We start from the raw sequence: 27,153 nt of genomic DNA, 5'->3' as shown, positions 1-27,153 counted from the left end.
AAGCAGATATCAGGGGCACGGCCGTTTCGGCTAATGCTGTGTTCAAGGCAGGCTTTTGAAACCGTAAGTTACAGCTTCAAGTCACAACTACGACTTGGTAGCGTTCCAGGTAACCCGTAGCTCGTGTTTTTACCGTCCTGTTGTCTGTGAAAGTTCCCTATAACGGCCACTCGTAACTTCCGACCCGTGAACTCGTACCAGATCGAACTGGTATGACTTCACAGGAAGGAAAAACACAAAGTACGAGTTTCCTTGAACGCACCATGAGTTAGCAGCCCCCGCCCTTGTCAGGCATCAATTGGTCCTCGTGCTACGTCACCACATTCACGCGCATCCCTTGGCTGCACACACAGCCCTTCATGCCGTTCTCTCCCCTCATTGGATAACACTTGTATCCCACAAGGAAAATTTTCTCCTCGGGTTACAGCAGAGCAGAGTGACGGAGAGACTCGTGTTTAGGCTGAAATACTTCATGTAAGTGATTGCTGACGGAAAATAGGACTATTTAGGACTTATATTAACAAAAACATTCCACTGATATCTGCTTTAAGTACCTGTGTAACACAACATGAACACAATGAATCCAAAGCAAATACTCTGACTTATTTATAACTCAATGTCCTGATGAGGCCATTAAAGTTTAGATAACTTAGATGCATAAAGGGCAAAGGATAATATCGTTTGCCCTTTATTGATCAATAACTGCTACACCATAGCCTGCAAGGAGCCTTAGACATTTTGGTACTAGGCTACCTGTTTCTTGAATTACTCAGAGGGCAAATTTAGTAATTCATGGAAACTCATGGAAATATTTTCTATAATTTTAAATAAGCTGAAAGGATGAGACGAAGACTCTGTTTCACATATATTAACTTTAAAATGTAACTGGCTATAAGTGCTGGTTATCTTTTGTAAAAAGTTGTTTTGCAGAAAGATAGTTACAGAGCAAAATGTTTAGGTCACATAAGAAGGTTTTTTGTTCTTCTAATCTGTATTTTTTATTCTATGCATCATTCTATTATCAAATAGATTAGCACTTTTTGTCTAGGGCCAGTCAGTCATATATTTGAGGGGGAGGTTACAGTACCTCTGGTGTGAAATAGAGTTTCTCTGTTTATGTAGTGCCCTGTTTCTCCAGCAGGTGTAACCATCGCATCGCACTGAAGTTACATTTCCTGTCTGTCAGAAAATCTGGATAAATACGTGTTTGACCAGCAGTCCACAGCTGGCTGGTTGTTACTGGAAGTCACGTGGTTGGCTACATTAGTGTAGGGCGCTGCCTCACACTGACTTTACTTTGTCTTTCATTCTTACACTGCAGCGATGGTGAGTAGTGGCGGCTTTCTCCTGGTACTGTTATTATTACCTGTAAACTGTGTTGAAATCCTGCTTTTGTTTCTGTCATCTAATTGTTTCATGTATTTTCCCCTGATGACTTAAGGCACCGCCAACAAGGTGAGTGAGCTTCTGCCGCACTGCAAGTTATCACTGCTGTAACATGTTTATAACTCTTTAAAATTATAGGCTATTGTAACTTAATTCTTATTTCCAGGGAGGAAGAATTTCTGAGAGATCAAGATCTGAGAGAAAATGCCCTTGACATCATCATGATGATGCTGGATTTGTGTAACATAACTCCAGGAAGTAAACGTTTAGTGGATGAGGTGGGTTGGTAAATTTGAAAAAAAAAAAAAAGAATCTCACATGTAATTTTATGGTAATAAATTAACATGTTGCTATAAACAGATACTTCACTGCATCTTCTTCCTGGGACAAGTCAACAACACCCCCTACACCCCAGAGAAAATCATCAGTGACAAGGAGATGTTGGAAAACCTGAGAGCAAAGTACCCTCGGCCTCTTCAGTTGTACTCCACTCAGCTTCCTCGGAGGAGTCCATTCTCCTGTGTCATGGACATGGTAAGATATAGATCTAATATAGACAATTTAGCACTATATATAGCACACAAAATCAATAATTCACAAATGTTTGTGAATGTATGTATGAAATGTTCCCTCACTTCTACTAACTCTAACGATTGATCTTCATTTTACAAAAGATTGAGTGGCAGTTTGCAGCTGTAACATCTTGCTAACATGTGTCACTGTTTCCAGGTTGTCCAGCAGAAAGGACAAGAGAATGAAAACCAAATAAAGCAGAGTCTGATGGATATCCTCAGAGAGCTGAAACCAAGGTTTCTGGTCTCCACCAAGATCTGTGTCTCTCAGCCTCCCAACCTTCCTGTTAGGTACTACGGAGCCTCCATTTCTGCTAATTATAAAAACCCCAGGAATATTGTGGTAGCTGCTGCCTGTTTGAGCAACTGGGATGATTATGTAGCTGGAGCAGTGATGACCTACTATCCAAAGACCCAAAAGAAAGACTACTTTGATGGAACAATGAAACTTCCACAGGGTGTCAGGTGCCAGGCCTATGATCTCTGCACTGGAGAAAAAAAGCCTCCGTGCAAATCATGTCAGAATTTGTTTGGTTTGCAGACAGTTGAAAATCAGCGTGAGAACTTCTATGGCAACTGTGCTGAAACTGAGAGCCTGAGCAACTTACTGAAGAATAACCAAGCAGTTAAAAATCAAACCAGACGAGAGTCTCCCACATGCACGCCTGCGAACAGGCAGAGGGCTGAAGAGAGTCTTCGTGACACACTTACGGCTGCACTAAGATCACTCCAGTTTGAATGGGACAATCAGTTCTACACCCCACAATAGTGTTGAATAGGGAGGAATATTGAAGTAAACCATCGGCCGATCTCTATCAGATAGTGGCCTGATACCTGCCAGTCAATGTAACCAATCAATCAATCAATCAATCATAAAAAAATCCTCCACTGATAGATCACTGCTGCTCCAGCTACATGTGATGTCACTAACAGTAAAGATCATGTCAGTGATTATAAACTATGTGTTAAAGTTTTTAATGAAGTAAATGGATGACGTAAAAAAAAATGTGTTGATCATGTTGATATTAATAAAACTTTTATCATATGGCCTTCTCTTAATTGCCCTGGTATTTTATTTTTATTTCGCTTTACTATGTTTATATTGATGCTGGATTTTTACTTGCTTAATTGTTGTTTTTTTTATTGTGAAGCACCTTGTAATTGTATTTCTAAAGTGCTATAAATAAAGTTATTATTATTACTGAGAAAGTTTGAAGTAGGTAAAATGAAAAAAAAAATCATCAATTTATGTTTAGTGAGTCTTAAGAAGAGTGAGGCCGGCTCTAGGCATAGGCGATATAGGCGGTCGCCTAGAGCGCCAACTGCTGGAGGGGCGCCGCCAGTCAAGGGAAAAAAAAAAAGTATATATATATATATATATATATATAATAATGATGTCCGCTGCGCCCCCTCACTTAGTGTTTTCTGTGTAGAAAAAAAACCCCAAAACAAATAAATAAACAATGACAAACATGTTCCTAAATTGTGTATAGTCACACACACACAGCAGATACCTGTCTGCAGCAGGAATGCTCTCAAGCCGTTTTCTTGTTAGAAACGCCACATTTTTAATTAGATGTGTGGCACAAATGCCGGCGCGTCTGCGCGACCGTCTCAATATGTTTGTTTTTTTTCGGTCATTTACGCAGTAGAAATGCGGTTCAACTACTGTGATCAGGAGACTCTCCTCTTTCAAATCCGCACGGCCGCATGCCCTTGACGACCTGTCAATCAAAACAACAACTGTGAAGCGCTTCGAAACAGCAGAGTCGTTCAGAGGGAGAGAGAGAGAGAGAGAGAGAGAGAGAGAGAGAGAGAGAGAGAGAGAGAGAGAGAGAGACAGTGAGGATGATGAGGTTTAAAGTTCTGACTAATTTGATGAGGAAGATTATGAAAAAAGAAGAGAGAGTAGAGATTTCAGCCTGCTCAGACAGCAGGGCCAGTGGGCCTCAGCTCCAGATCAGCTCCAGCTCTGTATTCAGACCTGCTGAGCTCTCAAACTAGTTTTTTTTTTTTTTTACCTCTCAAACAGTACCACAATGACAACACATATAGGATACATTATATAGGCTAAATATTGTAAATTTTGTGTGTTTTTTGTCTACTTAGTTGATATTTGGAGAAAATCTCTCATTTAGGGCTACACCAAGGGGGCAGTTGTCGGTCTGAGAAGTGAAGCTCACTTCCGCGTTCAAAAAACTGCAATCCCCTCGAATTCCTCTGGGGGCTGGTGTCAGAAGGGAGCATTCCCCATAGACCCCCATGTTAAAATCGCCGACTTTACATCCTCAGTAAACATGTTAAAAGCCTGGTGTCAGAACGTTTTTTCGTCTCAATCGATAGTTTCTACCCCCGCACACACTCTGAGGGGGGTGAATTTTTTTTTAACTCTACAGTTTTACTGTTATTAGGTTAAAATTCTGGCCAATCAGGGCGCGGAAACGTTGAGTGACAGGTCTGAGCAGCTCCGTGGACAGCTGCTTCGAGGCCAGTGGGCGGGTTCTCGGCCGGCCAATCCAACATGGCGCTGTTCAGGCCGCCATATTTGAGTCACAAAAACGACTCCCCAAAACCAATGGGTGACGTCACGGACGCTACGTCCATTCTTTTTACAGTCTATGGGCTACACACATCTCATGAAGTTGAAGTCAATGAAGTCAATATTTAGCTTCTGTTATCCCACATTTGAGACATTTGGTGAGAATGACAGTTAGGCCTATGCTCAAAATAAGTAATTTCACAATTTTTTTTCTACACTTATCGCCTTATATCATACAGTATATTCCACTGCTTTTGTGAAGCCCAGACTTTATACCCATTTCAAGCACCACAACAGTTTGTTCTCATGATTGTGAAGACACTAATTTTTTCATGTCTTCACCCAGGATTTACTCAATGCAATTTTACTGATTGTTGTGCAAGTTGTGTATCTCATGTTCAATCAAACCCACATAGTTTGAAACAACGTTCAAAACACACACAGCTCACAAGTAAGCATATAAAGCCCGCTAGCTTAATGCTAACGTGTAATGTAAAACACCATAGACGGGCTAACAGAAATTAGCATCGGCTATCGCCAATTCGCGGCAACCGAGCCACAGCAGTAAGCTGCTGAAAACTGTTTTAATTTCGGTTTTAGCGCTGTTAAAACGTGGCTGGTTAAATTGTTTTGGGGAGATTAATGTTGTCTCATTGATGAAATTAACTGTGGCAGTGGCATTAGTTTGTTTGAATGAACAGTGAGCCGAGCTGCCCCTGGTCTGTATTGGTCTGTATTTCTATGGGGGAGTCCTCGCCACTCAGTCGCTCTGGTCGGCAGTCGGGGCAGTGTGTTTCACTTTTTCCTTTCTCCCGACGAGAGGCGACAGACTCGTCGGCCAAAGCCGTCGGCGTCGGGAAGCGTCGTGGCGGTGTGTTCCTGGCTTAATGAACAGTGTTCTGCCGTTGGTCCGTGAACTCCTCTTGGTTTATCTTTGGTAGAGGCTCTGTGGGAACCTGTGGTAGGTGATGAAGTGATGCAGTTTATGGAGTTGATCAAGTTAATGCTAATAGTTAGATTAAATATTTGACCTTTTTCCATCATTGATTTGTTTTTTGTTTGTTTTTTTCTAGGTGACCCATTCAGGATGGCTGGAGTTGGGTAGGCTACTTGTTAAAACCATTAGGCCTATCTCTTTGTTCAGGGAAACAGAAATAAAAACTGGCACATCAAAACAAACAACATTCACCTGGGAATATTTGGTGGCCCAACAGAACCACTAGCTACTTGTAATAATTAAACCTCATGCAGGAACTTAAAGCAGAAGTAAGCGATCCGGTCGTTTTGGCTAATGCTGCGTTCCAGGCAGGCTTTTGAAACCGTAAATTACAGCTTCAAGTCACAATTTACGACTTTGTAGCGTTCCAGGCAACCCACTTGTGTTTTTCCGACCTGTTTTACCGGTGAAAGTCACTATAACGGCCACTCGTAACTTCCGACCCGTGAACTCGTACCGAACTGGTACGACTTCACAGGTCGTAAAAACACGAGTTACGAGTTGCCTTGAACGCACCATAACATCTTGTCAGCCGATGGAGTTAGCAGCCCCCGCCCTCGTCATGGATCTATTGGTCCTCGTCCCTACGTCACCACATTCACGCGCATCCCTTGGCTGCACACACAGTCCTTCATGCCGTTCTCTCTCCTCATTGGATAAAACTTGTAGGATACGAGAAAAGTTTTCTCCTCGGCTCAGAGCAGAGCAGAGTGACTGAGAGACCCGTGTTTCAGACCAAACACTCTATGTAAGTGATTGCTGTCGGAAGATATAACTATTTAAGACTTATATTAACACAAAAACATCGCTTACTTCTGCTTTAAATGAATTATGGAAGATTACAAATTGATACTCATCCTTAATGGGTCAGTTTGTCTGAACCAGATAAAAACATGCTGTTGTGTAAATAATTTGTTTGATATTATGAAGATACCTCACCAGACTTCTTTGTCACCACCACAGAAATTCATATGGTCTCCTCAAACGAAAAGTGTTCTGTATATGTGGGATAAACTGAAGTTAAAATGGATGTACCTGTATATTTCTCCTGTGAAATAGTCATGATATATCTGGTTGACTGTAAAAAAGAGAATCCACTCAGACTTCTAAGTTATGGAGTTTCCTTGTAGAGGCTGTGACTGCCTGATCGTCGTCGGGGAGATGGAGCAGAAGGTTGACTACACTTTTTTTTTTACCCAAACATCATGATACCTCTGTTGCTCATAATTCATTATTTCACATATTTCTCTTCTCATGTTGCAGAAGCAGCTTACGCGAGACTGATGACAAGACAGACAGACAAGATTACTATAAAACTAAAGAAGCCAGCTGGTGCTGTATTGAAGAAAGCAGAGCTTAAAGACACCATGTACCGTGGGAACCATGATGAGGTGAACGGGTGGGAGAAGTTCTACCTCCCCGATGTAGTGAACATGCAGGTTTTAGGTGTGGTGGGGGGCACCTCATGTCCATGTGAGCAGCTTGTTGTGATGACCTGTGAGGACAAAAAGGTGTACGCCTACGATGGAGAGGCCCTGCATCTGGTGGCTTCAGACATGCAGGAGCTGTTTGATGAGGGAATGGAGTATCCAGCATCCACAAACTATTACCGTGGAGAGGCCTTCAAAAATATGGTGAGAAGTTACATCATTCACAGGAACTCATGAAAATGACTGATCACCTGTGCTGACAAATGTTTATTTTTCTGCTGTGATCTAGACTCAGGAGGACTGGGAAAAGGTGAAGAAGGGCCCAGTGGGAAGGAAGGAAGCTGGAGGAAGACCATCAAAAACTGGTGAAATCAAAAAAGGCTGTGTTCTTGGCAAGTCTCAAAGGAGCAGGACACAGATAGGTGGGTGTTTGTCTGGATGTGATACTGGATACCAACATTATAGTATTAAAGATTAAAGCATAATTCCTGAAGTGAAATGAAGTGCTCAAAAATCTTAAGTCACTTACAAAGGCCCAAAGATATAGAGACAAACAGCCTCATACCTTACAGGCTAAGAGACTGGCTTTTAAACAAGGGACTGCCTCTGAGCTGCACACAGCCACCAAAGAGGTGAAATCTGGGATTCTAAAAGCAAAGCAGAACTATAAAGAAAAGTTAGAAAACAAGATGGCCACGAAAAATCTTGGATCTGCCTGGTCGAGCATGAAAGTCATTGCAGGCATTAAACACTCAAAACCCAGCGGTATCACTCTTTTAGATGGTTTTAATTCAGATAATGCATTTGTAAATGCCCTCAATTATTTCTATACCCACTTTGACACCTTTGATTTTAGCCAGGAAACACAGGATGTGAGGCACAAAGTCACTGACAATCAAAGCTTTTTCATCACCCGAAAAGATGTTGAAAAATCATCCTTTTCCCTCAAAACAAATAAGAGTCAGGGTCCTGACAATATCTGTGTCCGCCTGCTGAAATCCTGTGCAAAAGAGCTCAGCTCCATTTTCCAGTATATCTTCAATCAGTCCCTGAAGATGCAACATGTGCCAAGGGTCTGGAAAGATGCTTGTTATCCCTGTCCCCAAAATCAGCTCACCTAAAACCCTCAATGACTTCAGACCAATAGCATTGACATCTATTGTTATGAGAAACTTGTGAAATCTGAAATCCTCAAGAATACTGAACAGGACCTTGACCCTAAGCAATTAGCCTATAGGCCCAATGAGGTGTTGAGAATGCCACAGTCATTTTACTTAATCTGCTTTTTAAACATCTGGAGGGGAAAGGAACGCATGCTAGGCTTTTATTTGTTGATTTCTCATCTGCTTTTAACACAATCCAACCCCATGTTTTATCCTTGAGGCTCTTAGAACATTTTAACTTTAGCAACAACCTTGTGGGATGGACTCTGGACTTTTTAACAAATAGGACACAAAAAGTGAGAATGAAAGGAGTTCTTTCTGACCAGGTTTCTTCCTCCACTGGTTCCCCGCAAGGATGTGTGCTTTCTCCTCTCTTGTTCATCCTCTATACTAATATGTGTCGTATAGAGAGGATAGAACCACTTTAAAGTATGCAGACAACACTGTTATTATTAGTCTGTTATAGGATAATGAGACGAGCCACGGCCCTGTTGTCAATGATTTCCTTGACTGGTGTGAAAAGTCTTTCCTCCAGATGAACATTGTTAAAACTAAAGACATGATCATTGACTTTCGCAAGCGGGCCCATGATCAAGAGTCGACAACTCTAAAAGGTCAGACGGTGGAGTGTCAACACATATAAATATCTTGAAACTGTCACTGATAACAAACTGAACTTTGAGGCAAACTGTGAAGCTGTGTGTAAAAAGGGACACCAGTGCCTGTACTAAATTCATTTCGACAACACATAACCTCATAACCTCATAACATACATGAATCCATTCACTCGCCTGTATCCATGGCATGTCATTCGTATACCTTTATTTCCATATACACTATGTTCGTATACATATACAGAAACATCACATTCATTTCATAGGCTACTGTTGAGAAGCTTGGTTGATACAGGCACAAAGGAATGTTTGTATCGATATCTCTTCCCAGACTTCAGAAGAGCATATTCACTGTACAACACATGAGAACTATCTGTTAAAATGGTATTTGCCTGTCTAATTGTTGCCTGTTCAAAAAGGTCCTGTGGATTTAGGGGGGGTGATATTCCCATAATCTTACGTGTCCGCAGTTTTAACAAGGCTTGAGATTTCAGCTCTTGATTTAACTGTTACTGTAAGTTAAATAGCTAAACAATAGTTTAGCTATGCCGCCCCACTAATGTGGAAGAAGAATAAATGTGTGTGAGAGTGTGAATATATGTGTGTGTAAGGAGAATATATGTGTGTGAGAGGGCGATGTCTTGTCCGGCCAAATGGGAAAACAATAGAACTAGGGGGATATCAGTTCCTGTAAGGTGTGAAAGCCAGGGCCCCCACTAGACCAAAAGGCCCTTTGAAGACCCCTGAGAGGTGGTACCTAAGTATAAATGTAGATGTTACTTGGTGCTCTGTGTCTTTCCTTTACCATCACCGCTCGGGTGAGGACTGACCTTTCCTTGCAAGGAAATAAAATCTTCTCAGCCGGCAGAAGTTTCTATTTCATTATTCACCAACAGCAAACCGCAAAAGAATTTCCATAACATTTTTATAATCTTCATTAAATATGATTTGGTTCAGGTGATCACCTAATCAGGGCCTCATTAAGTAGAGTGATGTGCTAGTGTTGGAATTCAATAGATACTGGAACCAAATCCAGTTAAATCTAAAGGCTTGGCATGAAACAAGTGGCAGAATAGAGGTGAACAAACCTGTTGTTTCTCATTTCTATGGAACAACATGTACAGCAGTCTTTTGTATGTCTTTGGAGCAGGTCCAGCAGGAAACACACACACAAGGAAAGACACACACACACAAGGAAACACACACACACACACACAGACACAATAGCAGTGACAGTCACTGGATAAGTATGAAGAAGGGTGAATATTTTAAGTTATTTTTTCTGAGACTTTTGCCTTTATTAGATAGGACAGTGGAGGTGTGACAGGAAATGTGGAAAAAGAATGGGGGAAGAGACACAGTAAATGATCATCCTTGTCAAAAGTCACACTGCTGATCTTCTGCACAAGGGCCAGAGCCTCTTGATCCATTCACCCAATGGAACACCTAATCACTTAAAATGTCACAATGATGTGAAAGAAGAAACTGTCAGACTGAAAACATCAGTTTCACATGGTAAAATCAAGACTAGAGTGTTACCACTGTGGTGAGTTGGTTCAGCCATAAACTGTGTGGAACCAAAAGTGTCTATAATCGACAGAAAAGCCTTACTTAGAGGATCGCATGGCCTTTTTAAAGTGCATTTTAAAAATCATTAATTAGTAGAACGTTGTCTTTGTCTGTAACAACACCTCAAATAATTTACCAAATTCTTCTAAAATCTGTGAATAAGGGCTGGGTGGCCAGTGAAGTACCACAACATGAAGTGGTTGGTGTGTTGGAAAAATACCCTGTCGGAGGTTTTCCTTATGTGTTCTGTACCCTATTTTAGCTTTTTCCCTGTACATTCTGTGTAAGGTTGTTACAAGGTTGTAAGCCTATGTAAGGTAAAACCCTGAAATGCATGTCCAGTGTTTCGACACTCAACGACCCCCCGTGGCTGTTTTTGTTACACTCAGCACAGTGCCAGACCCTATAGGGGGCAGCTGTCAGGAAGTGATGTGTACAGTATATAAGCAAGTTCTTGTGTCAGAGTCAGGACGATTTTTCCAACTGGTGACTTGACTGTTGCTGTTCAGGAAAGCCCACTTGCAAGTGAATAAACCGGCAAGACGCTCATCTTGTTTGCGAGTACTCAGTTTTTGAAAATTCCCACTACTGTTGGAATCTCTCATCTTGAACAGGACTATTCTTAGTTGATGGAGATAATGTTACAGTAATACAGTTTGAGCTGTGTAGTGGTGGCGCAGTGGTACTGGGGTGGGCACTGTCATCTCTTAGCATAAAGGTTCTGTGTTTAAGCCTGTGGACTTTCTGAGTGGAGACTGCATGTTCTCCTGATTTCTGGCTTCCTCCCAAAGAACTTGCACAGCTAATGGATGAATGAATATCCTCTAGTGACATAGCTTTGTGTTTGAGGTTAGATGACAGATGAAGCATTGTGAGACAACAGGACCAGTTACATCTAAAGGCTTGGCATGAAACAAGTGGCAGAATAGAGGTGAACAAACCTGTTGTTTCTCATTTCTATGGAACAACATGTACAGCAGTCTTTCATGTGTCTTTGGAGCAGGTCCAGCAGGAAACACACACACAAGGAAACACACACACACACACACACACACACACACACACACACACACACACACACACACACACACACACACACACACACACACACACACACACACACACACACACACACACACACAGAGTGATAGCAGTGACAGTCACTGGACAAGTATGAAGAAAGGTGAATATATTTGTACTAGAAGTTGGAGGATGGATCATTTAAACGTTTTAAAGTTTTCCTGAGATTTTTGCCTTTATTAGATAGGACAGTGGAGGTGTGACAGGAAATGTGGAGAGAGAATGGGGGAACAGACACACATCATCCTTGTCAAAAGTCAGACTGCATAGGCAGTGTTTAGCTCAGTTGGTAGAGCACCCGCCCCATGTGTTAAGGCTGCAGTCCTCACTGCAGGCGACACTGGTTTTAATCCTGCGTGTCATTCCCCCCCTCTCTGCCTATCATTTTCTGTCTCTCTCTCAACTATTCTGTCCATTAAAGGCAAAAATATACTTATATGGTCCCATATCCTCCTGAGACCCGGCAATGCATTTTTGTACACTGTAGTGCACATCATATTCAAACCCATTTCTCTCATACTAAACATGTCACCTTATTAAGTCCTGTTGTTCACTACAGAGGACAACTGGCCCTTTCCAATGATATCTTGTGTGTGGGGGTGTGACCTTCCAAACTTTCTGTGCATCTCTTTTAAAAATGGCCGACATCGCAACAAGCAGATTTTATGGGAAAGAGTACAAGTGAGCATGAAATTTACAATTTTAAGTATTTTGAGTCCTATATGTTGATTGTTTATTATAAATAAGCATCTCAGCAACACTGAAGTCAATTTTCAGAACTGAATTGTTTACTTTTCATATGAAAAAAAGCAAATTTTACTAATGTACACTGTAGTGGACATCGGGACTCTGTACTTGTGTTTCCGTCACATTTCTTTGGGAACAGCTCATTGACAGAGGCTGAGTAAATTCTTATATTTTAAATAGTTGAGGGGGATTCAGAAATTGATTTATCAGAGGATAACAGTCCATGGTAAGATGATAACCCTGTAGGAGAGTGTAAAAGTTCAGATGAGGAAGAGCCAGATGAGGGAGATCAAGACACAGAGCTGACGTGGTGCACCATTGGTTTCTATGGGCCGAAACCAAAACATAGGGTTTTGAGGTTTCAAATCAGTGCAAAATGAATGCCCATGGAAATATACTCTAGAAAACAGGTACCTTGATTTCAGTCAGGACCACTTTTGTCAAAATAATCTTTATTTACTTGCACAGTTTTATTTGGCGGTATGATACTGTTCTGGGGCCCCCTGCTCTTCCACGCGCTTGCGTGGAAAGCCTGAGGCAGGAAGAGCACCTTCCTGCCCTTCACGAGCCATCATGAACGGCATAAGCAGGGAGCGCAGCAGCAAAAGAAAACCCAGACAGAGCAGAGCAACCAACATGAATACAGGAGGAGCTGGGGTGGAGGTGGGTTGCGAAAGTGCCAGCAGCAGAGGAAGCAGGAAGGAGGGTCGGGCGAGAGCAGTTTAAATACCCCGCTCTTAATGCAATTTCCCAATAGGGAGCGGGCACGCAGAGTCAGCTGAGCCATCAGCTGATCTGCGCCGGCGATGACAGCTATGCAGTTAGAGCTTGACGTCGTGGCCTGCCAGAACTAACGCTACGCTCAATTTTGTTCTTGACTCTAAATAATGATTAATCAATGAAAACTGTTCATGGATGGACAACAAGCCTTTTGTTGAGGCATTAATCAAAATAGCATAAGATGCAACCTGTTTGTCTTTTGCTCTAAAACGTCTGAATGGTCAATGAAATACCATCTCTAATGATGAAATCACAAAGATAAATAGTGTAGTTGATGAAAAAGAATGAAAACCCTATAATTGACATTAGTTTTTATAATATATTACTGTATTTTACATGATAATTCTAGTTTTTCCATGTACATTATAAGCATCAAAATATTACACGTTTGAGAACAATATAGTCCTGTTGTACACTACAGTGCATAGGTTATAAAATTAAAATAAAATAAATATTTCAGATTTTTTTCTTTGCAATTTGTTCTTTACCATCCCAACACTTAATTTATGTTAAAAAAAATCAAAATCAAAAAACTTTTTTTTCCTGGGTCTCATAGGGTAGAGCGGGGTAAGACACCCCTCTGGGTAAGAAGCCCCCCCCCGACCACTATATGGTGACAATTTTTATCTCAGCTCTTTCCTTGGCCTTGCTAATATTCCTTCCTTGGCCTTGCTAATATTTATTTAGCATTGAAATCATTTTACTTTTTGGCAGGAAACCGGAGAAAAGATTTTGGGGTAAATTGATGTAATATTTTGACGTTACAAAATAAGCCTCTGTGTTTTTTTGGAAGGATATATAGGCTAGACAAACTTTTTTTTTAATGTTAACATGATAGTCTTGAGGAGGGTGATCCATTAGTTTGAACAAAAAATACAAAATAATTAGCGGTAAAAATGTATTATCACCAGTTTAGAAAGCTTCTTAGCTGACTTTATGTCACGATAATAGCATTAAAGTCCCCCCTCCTCCTCCTTTTTGGTCATTTTAAAACCAGCTCATTAGCAATGCACATTAGCAATGCACCTCTGGAGGGTGGGCGGAGACTGCGCTGCTCTGCACCCGCCCAGCCACCTCCTGGCACCCCACCCCCCGGCTTGCAGACAGCTGGACATTGTACAACTAGAAAATTTCCTCTGGGGAAATTTTGAAAGGCCCACGGGGCTACTGCCGGTTTTGCCATCTCTGTCAACATGGGAATCAAACCCACGATCTTAAGGTCAAGACAGAGCTGATCAGACAGACACATGATCATCTTTCTATAAGCACTGATATGGAGGAGCTGTAACCACATTAGATTAACTGTGTGTGTGTGTGTGTGTGTGTGTGTGTGTATAATCACATGAAGTTACCTGTGTGTGTTAGAGTGTGGGAGAGGAGTGCGCGCTTCCGCGCGCATTTGTATGTTACCTGTGTGTTTTGATGTGTGTGTGTGTCTGTAACTGTAATCACATGAAGCTGGTTCTAGAGTCTGTGTGTGTGTGTGTGTCTGTGTGTGACTGACTTGACACATGTTATGAGCTGCATCCTGTGTCAGTCTGATTTAGCTGTGTCTGTGTTTATAAACATTGAAACGAGCGCCAGGTGGATTGTTTATGAAGTTAACGAGCTCTGGCTTGAGGATCAGAGGTTACCACGGCGATAGGGGCCCCCCAGGCTGAGACAGACAGAAACGTGGAGAAAAAGAGCGATTTTCTGCCTCTGCACCGGTCTCACATTTAGGCTTACTGTGACAAAACGGTAACTCCTATCAGAACAAAACACAGATCACGTTGCTCTAAGGACTTCCTGAAAATTTTGGTACGATTTAGTGTTTCTACAGTAAATATTTTGGAGACGCTGGCAGTTTTAAAACATCAGTCCGTTCTGCTTCTCTCAGAAAATATTTGTATTGGAGTCAATGAGGAGCAGAGACAGACATGGCCGCACTCAGAGGCTTATTCTGTAAATTCTGTAAGTCTCTCTGATATTTTGAGCACATGATATGAGAGATAACAAGTTTGTCTTACAAATTCTGAAAAAATTATGTGTGTAGAGTGTAAATTGTGGCTGGGCCGAGAGTGGAAAGAGAAAAAATCTGGAGTTTTTCTGGCCTCTCTCCCACTCTAACCGATGATGTCACGCGCTCTGACACGAACATTCCGTGCAATACACAACCATTATAATCTCATAATTTCTCCAAAAATGATCATGGTCATTGATCAGGGATTGATCAAAAACTATATGACCTATCAAAACGTGGAGTAATACGACAATACACAAGACTTGTGTCTACTGTTTAAAGTTTAAATGAAGTCTCTAGGTGAAAGTATGCCTGAGCAGTAGATGTTTGTTAAACTCCAATGATTGCTCTTTTTTGCTCTTTTTTTTCCGCCCGTCCCATTGACTTCAATGCAAAAATTTTGCGCAGTTTTTCGCGACTTACGTAACCTGTTGAGAAAAGTAATAGCCCACCGATCCCGATCAAGACACACGTTTTGATATATAATTTGGCCTGCAACTCGAATCGAAAGTCGGCCGGAAGTGGAAAAATAACTAGAAACAGCATTTCCTAACGGAACATGCATGTGAATGCTGAAAGCCATTGCTGAACCATGCTGAATTAGCAGAATAAATTGACAAAGACATGCGGAATGGCATACAAGAAACATGTCCAAGGAAGGAATTAAACCCACAACTCCATGAGTGGTAACCTAACACACTAACCATATGGCCACAGAGGACCTGAGTTACAATGAGCTTTATACTGTGAGGAATCAAAGACTGTCCAGTGATAGCTGAATAGTTGGAATCAGTCAAGTAAAGTCAAGCAATGACATGACTGAGGCAGGAAATGAACCCATGATCTCATGATCACTAAACCTTTACTCTGCCGCTTCGCCACAGAGAGCACACTGTTTCCAAGACTGTTATTCATTGTAATGTGATGATGTGGTACAAATAATCAATGAGATAACGAACACCTGTAACCAATTGAAGGCGGGGGGATATATATGCATTATCAAGTTTGATCATGTGACCAGACCAAGTGGTATTGGTTAAAGTTCAAAGTGGCTGACAAACTAACAAGACTGCTCAGGTGGGATTTGAACCAGTGACCTGGTGGTTGGACGGCAGGAACCTTATCCACTGGGCTATTCCAATACTTCTGGTGAAGTAGAGGTTGAGACTTTCATGAATGTGAGATTTTTCAATGATGCTTTAAAAAAGAAGTGAGCCACAACAAGTAGGTAGAGGACTTTTTTGTGAAGCAGCAAGCAGCGATCACCATACAAATGGCTGACCAAGGTTGAAATCGAACCCACAATCTCATGGTCAGTAGACTTTGACTTTGCCTCTAGGCCACAGTGTACACACAGTTGTAAAGACTGTTGTCTGTTGATGAGCTGCACTTTGTCTCACGTTGAAGTTAACGAGCCCAAAGCTGCACCTGTTGGAAACACACTGTGTCAACACCAAGAAAGCTTGAGAGTCAAGCTTGAATGACTTACAATGAAAATTTCTGTGAATTTCAGGCTGAGAGCAGCAGTTTCAACATGAAGCAAGTTATCAGAAGTCAACAGAGGACGACTGGGAAAATAATTCACTATAATTGTTGTTGAGGCAAGATTTGTACCAGCAACCTTCAGGTCTTCAGCCCAGCAAGCTCTCCACTAGGCTACAGACAGAGACAGTATGTGAGGGGCAAAGAAAACCTTTAATAAGAGGATCACTGGCTTCTGCTTTAAGAAAAAAGTAAGGAAAGTGCAGAAATTAGCCACACCAAGTAAGAAGAGGACTTTTTTGTGACCTGTGACTATTTTTTGGTGAATTAAAACAAATTAAAAAGCACTTAACAGCAAGTTACAAAATTGAGCTCCTTCTCCTGCTGCTGTGAAAAAAATGCATTGGGCTGAATGAGAGCAGAGAGCTCCCTGGCTGCATTTAAAAAATATTTTAAATTATTATCTAAGTCTCTTTGCATTTTTGACCAGAATTTTAGCCAGAAGACAAGTGTGGCTACAAAACTGGAGAAAATCATGTGTCTAGAGTTTAATTTGTGGCCGTGCTGACAGTTTAGCCAGAAAAACTCTAGAATGTTTTTTTGCCTCTCCCCACTCTGGCTGACAATGTCACCACTCTAGCTCTGCTTGTTAGACGCAACACACACCCATTATAAAGCTGGATTTTGTCAAAAAACTTAATGATTTTAAAACTGCCAAATGTCAGAAACTGTTGAAGATATCAATAAGCGGAGTCATAGAGGAACACTTAAAAAGTTTGTCTACAGCTTAGAATTTGAATGAAGTCTCTAGCAGAAAGTATGGTGAAGCTTTAGTGGCTGAAAGAAGTAAGACGATTTGAAGAGTTTGAAGACTGTTCCAATGCATTCTCTATGGGGAATAAAAAAATCAGAAAAAGTTAAATATTTGAAAAAGTATAAAAAGTATGAAAAATTTGAATACATCCGATAAAGTCCAGAAAAAGCTGCACGTTTTGATATATGAATTGTTGAAATAGCACAAAGTATGAAGGACTAGAAGAAGACCGTAAAAAGGCGGAAGAAAATGGCCGAACAGAAGAACAAAAAACATTTCCAAAATGGAAATGGTGTGAATGACAAAGTTGAATTAGCTGAAGAACGTTGAAGCTGAAACATATAACTTGAAGATTAATTTCTTTTTAAGGACGAAAAGCAGTAGAAATGTTAAAAAAAGGTAGAAGAAAATGCAAAAATCCTGCATGTTGAAGATGTTTAACAGTTGAAGAGTTGAAATCTGCAGCTAGCCACAGAAAGGAAAACTGATGACCCAGCAGTAACATAGCTGAAGCAACAAGTGAGAATAGATTAAAAAGAAGGAACATGTAAGCACGAAGCTGAATAACATGACATGGTGGAAAAAATCCTGAATTGTTTAAGATAAGTGTAATACATGTGTTTTTAGTCTAAAAGCAGTAGAAATGTTGAAAAGGCAGAGGAATGTGTTGGAAAATCCTGCATTATTAACAGTTGAGGAGTCTGCAGTCAGCTGCAAAAAGCACTGCTACAGAAAACAGATAAACAAGTGCTAACATGGCTAAAGCAATAAGTGAAAATAGATTAACAAATGGAACCTGTAAGAAGGAGGTTTATTTTGTATGAAATGATTGGAAATTACTTAAATTGTTGAAGATTAGCATGAAGAAATTGAAAAGCTGAAGTCTACTCAAATATATTTCAAAATGACAGCATGAAAACATTGTTGGACTATTACTAATATAGATTAAACAATATCTAGGTGGTTGGAAATTATTTGAATTGTTGAAGATTGTGGTGAAAGAAACATTAACATTTTAAGTACACTCAAATTACTCTAATAAGTTATAAAATTAACAGCTTGAAAACATTTGTTATATAAATGTTAATAAAGATGAGGCAATGTCTAAAGAGTAGAACTTGTAATGAGGAGGCTGAATGACATGCAGGAAAATACCTGAATTGTTAAAGATACACACTAAAAACTGCTGGGTTATTTATTCTACTCAACCGCTGAGTTATGAAATGTTCTACCCATTATGGGTTATTTATTGGGGATTTGGGTTATTTTTGTGCAACTCATGTGCTGAGTCAAAAATCCATCAACCCAACATGCATCGGTTGACCCAGCAGCTGGGTTAATTGTGCTTCGAACTCATATCGGTTGACTCAGCAGCTGGGTTATTTGTGCTTCGAACTCATGACATTCACTTCGACAGAAGTTTGCTCCTTCACACACACCAGGCTCTGTGCACCCAGCGAACGTCTGACTGAATACTTCTGGCGAGGCAATAATAAAAGGTTTGTGGACATTATATCTAATTCACATTGCCTGTGTTGCGTTAATTGTTGAAGTAACCGCGTATCTGTACAGTCAGGGCTAGTTGGTTGGTTTGGCTAACAATGTAACATTAGTTAGCCATTTAGCCGTTACCATAGCACACGCAGATACAGCTTTTCTGTTCGGTCTCGGCCATTTACTGAATTAATTAATGAATTTAGATGAAAACGTACATGAAAGAGTGGTCATGTTTATTTTGAGTTAGCTGGTTTTCTGTTACTGGGTTATTAAGGCCTGCTAAAGGCTTAGCCTAACGTTAGCCTACAACTAACGGTTACAACGAACGGCGCGAAACGAGGTCTCGCGAGAACAAAGTCTCACGCGCGATAACGAGGGGTGACAGAGCGGTCACGGTTCATGGCTGCAGCTGTCCTGTTCTTCTATGCAGCCGTTAAAATAAACGGCGTTATTTTTTTTCAGTAACAAGGAATCTAACTAATTACTATTTCCATCGTTACAACGCCGTTACCGACAATTAAATGAGGCGCGTTACAAACTACTCAGTGAAGCCGTTGTCCTCCGACTTGGCTCATCTCAGCCACAGAAGCTGCAAAACTGTTTTTTTTTCTCTCTCTCTTCTCTCTCCTTTGGTGAGGGGAGGGGGGAGGAGGGAGGGACGAGACAACCGCATAAGTGATGATGATTGGTTGAGGCAGAGTAAGGTTTCATGCTAAGCCAATCAGAGGCAGTGTTCAGTTTGTACACAAACCACACACGCACGCAGTTTAGCCTCACGCACACAGAGTAGCAGAGGGAAGCTGCCGAGTTCGGAGGTAAAGTTGGCGTTTCAAAGTGGAAGTACAGACACTACTTTAATCTCCTTGAGGTAAAAGACAAGCACACACATGTGAGGTGTAGCTACATTATGTCCCGGAGCGAAGTGTTAATTTCGAGCAATATAACGTGCTAGACACGTTGTTTTTAATGTTGATAAAGCTAAATATGCCCACAGGAACAGCTGTAACGTTAGAACTACAGCGAATGAGTTGTGAAATGTTTACTACGACAGTGGCTGAAGACGAGGTCACATACCAATGGAAAGCTGAGATTAATTAACGTTAAGATATATTGTTTTAAGTTACCGGTACATACTCAGTGGTGCACGTAACGTTATAGTTACGTTATGCAGTTGTTCCAGACTTTAGACATGTCCGTCCTCTTCCCTCGTCTCTGACCAGGCAGCACCTCAGTAGTTTTGTAATCGTGAGTGTTTTCCTGAACATGACTGTCTGTTAAATATCTGTAGGTAACGTTAGGGACGCACAGTGTTGTTTTTACCGATGACCGACGCCGTGCTGTGAGTGTCCGTGCCTGAGTTGCCGTTGCCGCAGCTGTATAACAGCACTGCGACTTTTTACAGGCATTATCACTCCGCTGTTCAGCTGGACAGGAGCTAGTCAGAGCCAGGCTCCCCATACAGGAGCTGCCCCATCTCTCTGCTGCTACTACAGTTAGAAACCTGAACCTGACCTGGTCCGTCTAATTGGAGACAAATCTCTACTAAACACGCTGGAAAAAAATCGCCGCGGGGGCAACTACGTTTTGACGGCGATGTGTTTTGATATTAGCGTTAGCTGTTGTTAGCCACGTAGCTCAGCTACTTAGCTTCAACTGTGTTTATATTGATTACATAGCAGATAGGCGGCGGCGAGGCGATGGCCGCGATGACTGGGGGGGGGGTGACGGCGGCGACAACACAGCAGAACAATCCTGCCTAGGAGCTATCCATGGTTAGGACTTAACCAAAAGTCTCTTGAAATATCAAACAAAGAGGAGAACTATGGGCTGTGGAAGCTTGAATGGCCAAAATACAGAAGTTATCATGACGTGAACCATGTTGCGGTGTAAAAAAAAAAAAAAAAAAGGCCGTTGATTCGGTGGAAACCCGGCTTAACGGGCGGGGGCGCCCCGCCTCGCGGGGGCTGCGGGGGTATACTTAACGGCCCAGATGATTATCCTACGACCGAATCACAGCCGTGCTGATATACAGTACAACAGCACTCCCTCTCGTGTGATATTGCTTAAGTAGTAGGCTGACAACATCGCTAGCTAACACCGCTTTGACTACACTAGATCCATAGAGGTAACCATGACAACCGGTTCTTTCTGCAGTCAGGTTGCGCACGCATCCTGACTTGTTGGTAAACATATAATCCCTCTATAACTTACATTCTTTTCATTTTACAGATGTGTAACGTTATGTGCGTGTGTGAGAGGAAACCGGGACTGACTGTCGTATTAATCCCTCTGCCAGGTAAGATTTATATTTTATTTTATGTTCATTTTCAAACTAATCGAGCAGTCGGACACACTGTCTCCCTGACGTGTGTGTGTGTGTGTGTGTGTGTGTGTGTGTGTGTGTGTGTGTGTGTGTGTGTGTGTGTGTGAGGAAACTGGGACTGACTGTTTTATTTATCCTTCTCCCAGATGTCTGAAATGAAAGACAAGATTGCCAACCGTGATGGTCTTCTGCTTTGGTCAAAATATACAACGCAATGAGAGAGAGTACAACTCCACTACACAGCCACCAATAATCTTGTGAAGTAAGTGATTGTTATAGTGATGTAAAGTTTGTTCAGTTGACATGTGTGCAGTTCATCATATATATAAATTATGGCCGGGACTTTAACACGTTAATTAAGATTAATTAATTACACAAAAATTAACATGTTAAAAAAACGCATTTTAATCGCACTTATTTTTGCACCGTGGAACGTTTCTCACTGGATGAGTTTTAAGCGTACTGGTATACTGGAGCACAATTATTTAACGAGTTAAAAAGCCGCTGACACTGATCACTGCAAGGGAGAGATGAGGTGAAAAGAGAATACAACACTGTTACCTGGTTGTATACTGGCCTCAGGCTGTACCATCGCTAAAACACAGACGACCAGTGAGTAATGAGTCATCACTGCCTGAGGAGTTTTAATGCAGCCTGAACGCAGCTCAAACAGACCCGGTCAGCAGGCGACCAAGCTTTGATAAAAACACCGGATCCACACTGGTTTACACTATCCTCCCGTATTTTAGCCGGTCGCTACTGGAGCTTAATAAAAAATAAAAAAAAACGCTCGTCGCGGTGGCGCGGAGAACAGCGGAGTTTCCTCTGCTGCAGCTGAACAGCTGACATGTGGTCAAGACGTAGCTACAGACCTGTCACTGTCGCATGGTGTATTTCATATAAACTTCAACCCCAGAGCTGTCTGTCTTCAGATTGTCCTGACCTGTCCCTGAACATCACACAGGGACAACATGGAGCTGCTGTGTGATTGGTTACTTAGTTTTATTAATGTTTTCATCAGGCTGAGTTCAACAAATCATTTTATGCTACTGTGATTTAAGTAGTTAAATACAGTAATCATCATAATGTAGTGGCAAGGAAAGACCATTTACCAAATAACGTGTTACTTAAACATTTTTCATTGCGCTGTGCTCTAAAAATATACTAACAAATAATAGTGTATGAGGAATGTTCATCTTAAATTTCCCCCTTAAATTTAGATTCTCAGGAAAATCGCTGCTTATCAGTTAATCGATCGATAAGGTTAATCAACTAACGATTAATGATATCGATAATCTGCATCCAGTCTGTTGGTCGTACCACCTTCAGTCATTATTCAATGGTATACTAAATTCCATGTGAAAAAAATTGCTTCTCACCGTTCTCAGGTCAAATATTTATATGCGAGCCGATTAAAAATGTGATTAATTTTGATTAATTAATTACAAAGCCTCTAATTAATTTGATTATTTTTTTTAATCGAGTCCTGGCCCCATATGAGGGAGGATTAGTTTCTCTACATTTTGTGATACTACTCATAAACAAGCTTGTTATCTTCACGTTGGCTTACATTCTTTTGGTTGTCTGCATTGATTTTGGCATGAAAAGTGTGCAAAAAAGAACTATCCCTTTAACTACATCAAAGCTTTTTTTTCCTTTTTTACATCAACCCAACTTCATTCCCAGTCATTGCTATCTAGTGATCAGTAAGCCTGTGATACAAAATGAAAGGCAAAAAATATTCAGTTCAATAGTTTACTTTTTTTTTTAAACTGCACAAGTAATACAGCTCCATCTTACTTGATCTTCTTTTTTAGCCTGGAAGAAACATGGTCGAGTACCTACATGAGGCCAAGGCATCCAGACCGTACCCGTATGTCCTGACACTGGGAGACGACAGACAGCAAGCATCCCAGGCCTTCGTTGTCATTGCTGGACAGGCTGGTTACACCCCGACTTTCTGAAACCCAGCCGTTCCGAAAATAGACTTCTATTCATCGTAATGGTGGAGTTTCCTATTTTTTTTAAGACCCCGCTACTCCGAAAAGGCTATTTGGGAAAACCCTCCATTCCGAAACCCCCCCACTCCGAAAGGACAGACAGATGCAATCAGTCTGTTTGGTTATCAACTTTTTTGCATTGAGTGACTTATATGAATATGAATTTGAGTAGTTTTTTAAACTGTAGCTTCTTGTGAATATTTCTGGTTTCTGAATCCATTATGACAATAAACTGAGTGTCTCTTTGGCTTGTGGACAAAACAAGAAATTTGAGGATGTCATCTTGTGATTTTTCAATATTTTTTGACATTTAATTGACCAAACAACTAATCGATTAGCAGATTAATAGCAGATTAATCAATAGTGAAAATAATCATTAGTTGCAGCCCCATATACACAATATAGGTTTGTAGTTGAACAGTTTAATAGACAACAAATGTGTAGTTGAATGAACCCTGAATTGTAGTTAATTTGACCCAGCATTTGGGTGGCAAATATATGTAGTTAAAACAACCCAGAATTGTAGTTAATTTGACCCAGCATTTGGGTGGCAAATATATGTAGTTAAAACAACCCAGAATTGTAGTTAATTTGACCCAGCATTTGGGTGGAGTATATAACAAATATATGTAGTTAAAACAACCCAGAATTGTAGTTAATTTGACCCAGCATTTGGGTGGAGTATATAACAAATATATGTAGTTAAAACAACCCAGAATTGTAGTTAATTTGACCCAGCATTTGGGTAGAATATATAACAAATATATGTAGTTAAAACAACCCAGAATTGTAGTTAATTTGACCCAGCATTTGGGTAGAATATTTAACAAATATATGTAGTTAAAACAACCCAGAATTGTAGTTAATTTGACCCAGCATTTGGGTAGAATATATTAACTCATCTGTTGGGTTAAAATGGACCAACCCATCATGCTGGGTCAAATTAACTACTGCTGGGTTGGTGCAATAGTGACCCAGCGGGTGAGTTATAAAACAACCCAAATTGGGTTATTTTTAACCCAACTGTTTTTAGTGTGTAGGTGTAAAAAGAAAGGGTAAAGATATATAGGCTATACTTTAATAAATTAAAAATTTGAAACTCCTAAAATGGTCGAGTCTGAATTGTTGAAATTAATGAGAAAAGGTAAAATTGTTCAAAGTAAAATGTGAGGGTTAAAGAGGTGGAAAAGTCTAAAGCCAGGACATGAAGAAGCTCCAAATCCTGAAATATCCATTACCAGAACAAACTGAAATGTGTGTAGACAAATAACTTATTAGAGATGTTTAGAAATTCCCCTCAAAGATATGAAATCTTTGAGAGGCTGATTAATGAGCGGTAAACCGGTGTGTGGAAAGTAGACAGAAGCTTTTTGTGTGCATGTGTGTGTCTGTGTGTTTCTGTCTGTCTGTCTGTCTGTGTGTGCGTGTCTCTCTCTCTGTGTCTGCACCACACAGAGCAGAGCAGTGAGATTTGAGCTCGGTGCAGCTCCCGAACAACAGCCTCTGAAAAGAGAACCGTAGCCTACCTCATATGGATGGATGGATGGATGGATGGATGGATGGATGGATGGATGGATGGATGGATGGATGGATGGATGGATGGATGGATGGATGGATGGATGGATGGATGGATGGATGGATAGATAGATAGATAGATAGATAGATAGATAGATAGATAGATAGATAGATAGATAGATAGATAGATAGATAGATAGATAGATAGATAGATAGATAGATAGATAGATTGATCGATCGATTGATACAGACTTAACACTTGTTAAAACCTGCATCCTATGTCAGTCGGATTTAGCATGTGTGTGTGGGGGGCTGTGTTTATAAACATCCTAATTGTAATAGTACTATTTATCTGTCACTAAGGGCGTATTCACACCAGGCTCGTTTGGTCCGCTTGAAACGGAGGGAGGGAGAAGAAGAGGAGGAGGAGGGAGAGAAAGAAGGAGGAAGGAGGGAGAAGAAGATGAAGAGGAGGGTGAGGAGGAAGGAGGACGAGGAAGGTGAACTTGGTGGAGACATGTTGGTGACAGTCATGAGCTACACAGGAAAGAAGGAGGAAGGAGGGAGAAGAGGAGGAGGAGGGAGAGAAAGGAGGGAAGAAGGAAGGAGATTGTTTTGATTTTTACAACCACACTTAATTCACGAAATCCTGGACAGTATCAGTTATTCACGTTGCCAACCACAGATACTGTATATTATGTATTTATAAATCCACACCAACAAAACACACATTCATACACAAACAACCCCAAGGAGAAAAAGAGGGGGAGGAGGGAGAGGGGGAGAGAAAGAAGGACGAAGAGGGAGGAAGGAAGGAGAAGAAGATGAAGAGGAGGGAGAGGGAGAAAAAGAAGGAGGAAGGAGGGAGAAGAAGAGGAGGATGAGGGATAGGGAGAGGAGGAGGGAGGAAGGAAGGAGAAGAAGAGGAGGGAGGAAGGAGGGAGAAGAAGAGGAGGGAGAGGGAGAAAAAGAAGGCGGAAGGAGGGAGAGGAGGAGCAGGAGGGAGGAAGGAAGGAGAAGAAGAGGAGGGAGAGGGAGAGAAAGAAGGCGGAAGGAGGGAGAATAAGAGGAGGAGGAGGGAGAGAAAGAAGGACGAAGAGGGAGGAAGGAGGGAGAAGAAGAGGAGGAGGAGGGAGAGGGAGAAAAAGAAGGAGGAAGGAGGGAGAAGAAGAGGAGGAGGAGGGTGAGGAGGAGGAAGAGGGAGGAAGGAGGGAGAAGAAGAGGAGGAGGAGGGATGAAGGAGGGAGAAGAAGAGGAGGAGGAAGGAAGGAGAAGAGGAGGGAGAGAAAGAAGGCGGAAGGAGGGAGAATAAGAGGAGGAGGAGGAGGGAGAAGAAGAGGAGGAGGAGGGAGAGGAGGAGGAGGAGGGAGGAAGGAAGGAGAAGAAGAGGAGGAGGAGGGAGAGGAGGAGGGAGGAAGGAGGGAGAAGAAGAGGAGGATGAGGAGGGAGGAAGGAGAAGAAGAGGAGGGAGAGAAAGAAGGACGAAGAGGGAGGAAGGAGGGAGAAGAAGAGTAGGAGGAGGGAGAGGGAGAGAAAGAAGGAGGAAGGAGGGAGAAGAAGAAGAGGGAGAGGAGGAGGAAGAGGGAGGAAGGAGGGAGAAGAAGAGGAGGAGGAGGGAGAGGAGGAGGAAGAGGGAGGAAGGAGGGAGAAGAAGAGGAGGGAGAGGGAGAGAAAGAAGGCGGAAGGAGGGAGAAGAAGAGGAGGAGGAGGGAGAAGAAGATGAGGAGGAGGGAGGAAGGAGGGAGAAGAAGAGGAGGATGAGGAGGGAGGAAGGAGAAGAAGAGGAGGGAGAGAAAGAAGGATGAAGAGGGAGGAAGGAGGGAGAAGAAGAGGAGGAGGAGGGAGAGGGATAGGGAGAGGAGGAGGGAGAAGAAGAGGAGGGAGAGGGAGAGAAAGAAGGGAAGATGGAAGGAGAAGAAGAGGAGGGAGAGGGAGAGAAAGAAGGCGGAAGGAGGGAGAATAAGAGGAGGAGGAGGGAGAGAAAGAAGGACGAAGAGGGAGGAAGGAGGGAGAAGAAGAGGAGGAGGAGGGAGAGGGAGAAAAAGAAGGAGGAAGGAGGGAGAAGAAGAGGAGGAGGAGGGTGAGGAGGAGGAAGAGGGAGGAAGGAGGGAGAAGAAGAGGAGGAGGAGGGATGAAGGAGGGAGAAGAAGAGGAGGAGGAAGGAAGGAGAAGAGGAGGGAGAGAAAGAAGGCGGAAGGAGGGAGAATAAGAGGAGGAGGAGGAGGGAGAAGAAGAGGAGGAGGAGGGAGAGGAGGAGGAGGAGGGAGGAAGGAAGGAGAAGAAGAGGAGGAGGAGGGAGAGGAGGAGGGAGGAAGGAGGGAGAAGAAGAGGAGGATGAGGAGGGAGGAAGGAGAAGAAGAGGAGGGAGAGAAAGAAGGACGAAGAGGGAGGAAGGAGGGAGAAGAAGAGTAGGAGGAGGGAGAGGGAGAGAAAGAAGGAGGAAGGAGGGAGAAGAAGAAGAGGGAGAGGAGGAGGAAGAGGGAGGAAGGAGGGAGAAGAAGAGGAGGAGGAGGGAGAGGAGGAGGAAGAGGAGGGAGAGGGAGAGAAAGAAGGCGGAAGGAGGGAGAAGAAGAGGAGGAGGAGGGAGAAGAAGATGAGGAGGAGGGAGGAAGGAGGGAGAAGAAGAGGAGGATGAGGAGGGAG

At 42.0% G+C, this 27,153-nt stretch overlaps 2 protein-coding genes across 3 annotated transcripts in view; both read left to right on the top strand.

The window, feature by feature from the left end:
- Window positions 1–1,502: 1,502 nt before the first annotated feature.
- On the top strand, window positions 1,503–2,842 carry LOC146979202 (uncharacterized). The gene is made up of 3 exons (XM_085792348.1): window positions 1,503–1,664; window positions 1,747–1,920; window positions 2,116–2,842. Exons 1-3 carry the CDS (start codon window positions 1,608–1,610, stop codon window positions 2,725–2,727), a joined length of 843 nt encoding a protein of 280 aa, XP_085648474.1. The 5' UTR covers window positions 1,503–1,607; the 3' UTR covers window positions 2,728–2,842.
- A 3,983-nt stretch (window positions 2,843–6,825) lies between these two features.
- The window catches only part of LOC146979201 (uncharacterized), a 44,048-nt gene continuing 23,720 nt past the window's right edge, over window positions 6,826–27,153 (top strand). The window contains exons 1-2 of one of the 2 annotated variants that reach the window (XM_085792345.1): window positions 6,826–7,128; window positions 7,214–7,346. In XM_085792345.1, coding sequence (XP_085648471.1) covers window positions 6,862–7,128; window positions 7,214–7,346 — 400 coding nt within the window. In that variant the 5' untranslated portion in view covers window positions 6,826–6,861. Of the gene's footprint in view, window positions 7,129–7,213; window positions 7,351–27,153 lie in introns of both variants that reach the window. The other variant, XM_085792346.1, reaches the window with a different exon arrangement.

Source organism: Trachurus japonicus, chromosome 11 (genome assembly GCF_045865225.1).
Source record: "Trachurus japonicus isolate A0001 chromosome 11, Traja_1.0".
Classification (NCBI taxonomy): domain Eukaryota; kingdom Metazoa; phylum Chordata; class Actinopteri; order Carangiformes; family Carangidae; genus Trachurus; species Trachurus japonicus.
Note: the sequence above shows the minus strand (reverse complement) of the source record. Positions and strands in the feature narration are given on the sequence as shown.